We start from the raw sequence: 5,577 nt of genomic DNA on the forward strand, positions 1-5,577 counted from the left end.
AAGTGCCACTATAGGCGTAGTCTTTTTTCTCCCATTACCCTCTCAACAAAAGGGATTATTTCATTTTTTCGTCGGCAGCTCTCCAGCGTACTGAGTGCTAACTGCTTACTAAAGCAGCGTCCAGACTAAAGAGAGATTTGAAGAACTTATCGCTAATCAAGAACCTACGAAAAAAATGGAAGCAAACCATATTTCGACACTTGGCACATGGCGGAGGGCAATGAATCGCGTTGGTGGCGATCTAGAAAATCTCCATACAAAACCAGCATTTCTGGTACCCTGTTCTCGTCTCGTCGATATTGCTTTTGTGGTCGCGCCTTCGCCATGCTGCTTGCAGATGTCTCAGAGGAGAGGCGCGTGCCTGCTTTCTCCCTCATGGAGAGACATTTCAATTGGTCGCTGCCCTGGGCCAGGTGACTGCCAAGGATGAACAGGATAAATTTAATTGGGGAATTCGTGTCCAACTCTTCGATGGGGATATGGATGTACGCGGTTGCTAATACAGCATGTGCACATACTGTTGGGGTTCATGCTGCTGTGTTTAAGGGTGCGGCGATTCGTCTTGCTGCTCTGAGAATACCCAGTGATATTTGGAACTCGAAAGCCGTTGCTAGAAAGCTAATGCAGCCGCTGCACTCGCGCGTGCCACGAACAGCCTTAAATTTAGCTTGGCAGATTCTGTGTGCCCCATCCTACATGCATTTGCTCAGCTTGTAGCCACTAGAGATGTGGCCTTGCTGGACTTTCAAAGCAAAGGGTGGCTGACAGCAGGAAAAAGCTGCTGAACAATATTCATGGAAATAGGGCCTCTTTCTTGACTGTTTCCTCGGCAATGTTGAAACCGCCTGTCTATATGTGCATCTCGGGTTTTGGCCATTTCGACATCAAACCAAGCAAAATCCTCTTCGTGTCACTCAGGCAATCTATTACCCATAAACCCTAACATTGGCAAGAGTAACAAGTAGTGCTTATACCTTGGGAGCGAGTAGCAGGAGCGTGCAAACGCACGAATGCACGAAGAGGCACCCTCTGACGAGCAGTAGTTGTACATGGATCTTTTCCAGGTGCATCCTTGCTATATGTGCTGCACGCGCATTTCGGGACGGAACCCCAGGTGGTGGCGCAGCTGGCGGCAGGAGACTTTGGCACAGTAGCAATCGTCCGGCAGAAAATGGCAGCGAAGGGAACTGTGGAATTTATGGCTCCAAAGATGGAGAGGTCCAAGCTGCAAATGGAATATCGATCTCGGCTTGTAGCCCTTCCTCGACACGACGTCTTAGCCCTAGGCCTCTCTCTTGCTCATATTTGGAGTGCTTTTAATCTTGTTCTTGCAGCCTACCCGTGGGTAGAGCGATGCATCACTCCTTACTTACAACCCGGCGTTTTGTTATCCCCGAAGTCAGTGAGCAGCAGGTCAGGCCCTCAATATACCCTGCGGAGGTCCAAAGGCAACTAGGACAATGTATGAAGACTGGAAGGCATGTATAAAAGCTGTATAGCTCTAAAATGCTTTTTTCTGGTTAAAATTAAGATTGTACACATGACAGTAGTCAACCCTCAGCTCCGCATTACCGAAAAAAACGCTTTCGCATATCTATCCGGTAAGTTGAAAACGCCTATACGGTGTGAACAGTGGTAAGTGTGCAGTCTAAAAGGTGACTGATGAAAAAAGATATGCATGAAACCTATTCCAACCTTGAGTTGAACTAACGTCTGGGCTACAAAATTGCCCGGACTGGCATGGCAAGCGGAGCTACGTGTAGTTGGGAATGCGAAGGCTTCGTCACGACGGCAAGACTGCATGCTGTAGGAGCTGCTGAAGCCTTAGCAATAATATCCTGGAAGCCGAAATAACATGGAGAGCTTCCACAGAGGTACTAGTCTCATGATGACCAGCAAGAAGTCCTTCGCTTATTAAAAATGCTTTCTACTTCCTGTTTTCAGTTGCTAATACCCTGGAAACACTACGGGAGGATCCAGAAGAGGGCAAAAGGCTTCTAGAAAAACTGCGTGATAGTGCTATTCTGAATCTGTCTCTTCATAGAGGCCAGCGGACGATGGTAGATCTTCAGGGACCAGAGGGGCACAAACAAGCGTTTAGAGTTCTTAAGGCTCTCCAAGACCTTGGTATGCCTACCCCTCCAGAGACACCAGTACAATTTTACCACTTTAGACTATACAAATCGCAAAAAATGTGAGAGAAAATAGCAGACGTATCTAATTTATGGAGAAGTATGAATCTGTCTTCCCTTTAAATGCAGCCTCCTGCAGCTCCATACTCGACGCCGCAGAATCATATGTAAGCCCTCTGTCTCTGCAGGCGGTTCGGTACCTTCGTATGCCCCCACGGCCGACAAAGAGGGAGGGAGCGAAAATAAAACGGAAGACATAAAAGCAGCTGCGATGACTCCACCTATAGCAGAAAGGAGAACTGAAGAAGAGACCCTACTCCGACCTTATTGATGATGTCTTCCGATTAAGCCTACAAGGCCTTGATGCTATTATTTTGAAGAAGTTATTACTACCCGAAACCATCAGGCAGACATGATGCACCAAGATACGTAGAATTGGCTATATACAATATTGAAAAGGCCTTTTCAAAATGATAAAGACAATATAAAGGTCTTAGGGCCAACGAGAGATCCCCTGAATGCGTACCCGTCTGCCCACCTGCATCATCAGCATTCTCTACCACACATTTGGCAGTTCACGACCCGAAACGTGTCTCGGTGTCCCTAAAGTTTTCTTACTGACGTTAGCACTACTGATGGAGTTCTTATTTTTGCTTGTTGCAGTGTCAATTGCTAGTATTGCCATGGCGAAAGCACTTAGAAGGCATCTGCACTAAAAGATACTGAATGTCAACGCGCAGAAAGTAAAGAAAACACCGACGTTGAGCGACCTTTCGCCAATGATGAGGTCTTCAGGAATCCAGCTCGAACGCAACAAAGGACAACCGACCGAGTACCTGAAACACAGGTGAACCTCATTCTATCTACTTTTTGCTTTGATTATTTTCCTATCTTGAGTTGGTGCTTCCAGATTTTATCTTACTGCTTTGGTTTCCGATTTTATCGCATCCTACTTACTGACCTAGTGTTTGTGTGTTCTCAGGGCTATTTGTCTTTCTATTGTGCATCTGCTTCTGTTCGTTTCCCGTCACTAAACCGCTCGTTCTCTTGATTCTGTAGGTTTTATTTCACCTGCTACTCAATCCAGCCTTTGTGGCTCCATAATTTTCCCAGAATGTCGTGTACTAAATAATGCCACGTCCACAAGACCCTAACACATTACAGCGCTACCCTTTTTTTCACCACTTTTGTATGAAGCCCCACAGCATATGTCGTCAACGTGTTGTGGGCCTCTGCTGACGGCCTTGCTCATTCATCACTCCGCCAATGCGTTTCCACCTCTCTTACCGCGTTATCAAGACATCATAGGTACGTAAATGGACATCCTGTGTTCAAAGAGGAATCCTTGGATCTTCAAGTCTGTATGTGGGACAAGCTTGAAGAAATAACACGGGAAACACACTACGGCTCCCCTTGGAGAATCTGTGGAGCTCTGAATGATTATAGGTTCCCGGAAAAAACCTGTCTCAGCACGTCAGCGAAACGCTAGTCAAGGCGGTCAGTGAAAGCTCATGTAGGCCAAAAGTCCTCCGGCATCCGTTGCTTGCCGAAGTGCGTCTCGGTCCTAAATTACCCGCTCCTCGAATCCCTGTCTTACTTAATCTGCCCCTTTCTTCCTCCACAGCGCTCTGTCATTAACTCTACCTTCGTGTTATTTTTGTGTCCAGAATATTCTTTCTGTTGGATTACACTTTGTAACCGTGACATAGGGAAAAGGCTCACGAGCCTCTCGCTTGCTTGTTGAAGCAAATCTCATAAATATGGTTGCAGGAGATTCTCGATTTCAGTTTTTGTCCCTCCTTTACATGCAGGGACGGCCGAAAGTGCCGGAAAGTTTTTAATGCTCCAAGCCTCGCGCTTTTTCTAAGCTGCCCGCCGGTTCACTCAACGGTGGTACTCGACTGCGGGGTGTATATGAAACTGTGATGAAGGAGATGGGCAAAGATTTCTTTGTCCCTCTACCATTTGGAAACTGGCAAGTCCGAGAAGAATATACAAAAGCACTCTACGGGTTCAAGCTAAATCAATTTAGGCAGGCAGTTACCTTGCCGCGACTTTAGAAGATCTATCAATCAGAGCCGTGGAAGCCCTTCAGACCCTCACTCCAGAAAAGAGTAATAGGCCGTAGCTCTGTTACCTTCAAAACTGTTTATCAACACCATACCTAATGGTACTTAAGTAACTAGAGCATGATATGAAGGCGTTGGTGCGTATTCTGTGAGGACAGTGCCGCAGCCTTCAATCACTGGAAGTATTGTCACATCTAGCTCTAGCTGCTACGCGTGTTGATAGTGCTCCTTGCAGAAGCAAAACTTCAGTTGACAATCTTCCCGCACTACTGCCATAGCTGCTGCTTTCCCCCTGCGATTTGATCTGAGTGAGGAAGAGGGGGAGAGCGTGTTGCAGCACATCCTCAGCCAGGCCCTGGGGAAGACTGAAAAACAGCAAGGTTGGTGCCACCTGTTTCCCCACAACATAGGCATACGTGCAGCTATTCAAGTCTATAGGAGAAAGCTTGTCTAGGACTGGTGGCTCTTTAGGAACGGCAGACGTATGGAGCTGTGGGCATTCGTCTATAGCTTTGTGTTGTGAAGGCGTGAGCCCATGTATATGTCTATCAAACGAGTGGCATGTAGATATTTGTATAGGTTCTGCTAAGGCATACTCAGTGTTGGCACAGCAAAGTAAGTTATTACAAACACTTCTGCACGGTGATAAAACTACTTGTGCACACCGGGGCAGAGCTTGTGGCTTCAGGCGAGGAACTGCTGACCCTAGAGATTAGTAAAGATGGAAGGTTTACTCCATCATCAGAAACCGCCACATAAAAGGAGCTTCCTTTTATAAAGCAGCTCTGGATCAAACCCAACACCACTGTTGCACATATCAACAGACACTTCACTGTAATTCTGGCAGACAGATGCGGCAGGCTAAAACTCAACGGCGTTAAAGCCACCTAATTACCGCCTGCCTTCATAATGGCTTCTTATTTATAGAGATGACACATCTATAGATATCTGCTAAGGCTTCATTGTGTGTTTTTTGCATGTACCTGTTCACGTAAGCATATACATGCAAGCATCATCTAAATGCATTCTCCCACTAGAAGGTAGCTGCTTATACAACACCAAACCGACACTCACCGTTTGCTCCAGCATCGTCAACCGTATTCATGGCTACTTGTGTGTCATGCAAAAGTCTGCCTCAGGGCATACCCTGTACAAGGCTGTCTTGAAACGGAGCATGTGCTCAGGAAAGATTCAGGCTCTAAAAGAGAGCAAGGTTCTAAGAGGCACGAAGGAACAAGCAGAGATTCCTAGACTGGTTGCAATACCTCCGAAAACAGAAGCTCAGCAAAAAATTCGTACGTCCTCACTTCTCTTCGCATTTCCCGATCTCTCTCTCTCTGCGTGTATTTTTTTGACTAGTATACAAGCCCATCTGT

The 5,577-nt window shown here is 46.5% G+C and overlaps 1 protein-coding gene across 1 annotated transcript; it reads left to right on the forward strand.

Moving 5' to 3' along the window:
- The first annotated feature begins 1,171 nt into the window (after positions 1-1,171).
- On the forward strand, positions 1,172-3,999 carry LOC34619879. Its single transcript, XM_026336953.1, has 8 exons — positions 1,172-1,345; positions 1,532-1,601; positions 1,945-2,153; positions 2,423-2,538; positions 2,612-2,729; positions 2,873-2,979; positions 3,330-3,601; positions 3,944-3,999. The coding sequence occupies exons 1-8, from the start codon at positions 1,172-1,174 to the stop codon at positions 3,997-3,999; spliced, it is 1,122 nt and encodes a 373-aa protein (XP_026192738.1).
- Positions 4,000-5,577: the final 1,578 nt, after the last annotated feature.

Source organism: Cyclospora cayetanensis, unplaced genomic scaffold (assembly GCF_002999335.1).
Source record: "Cyclospora cayetanensis isolate NF1_C8 unplaced genomic scaffold, CcayRef3 CcayRef3_contig_157, whole genome shotgun sequence".
Taxonomy (NCBI): Eukaryota; Apicomplexa; class Conoidasida; order Eucoccidiorida; family Eimeriidae; genus Cyclospora; species Cyclospora cayetanensis.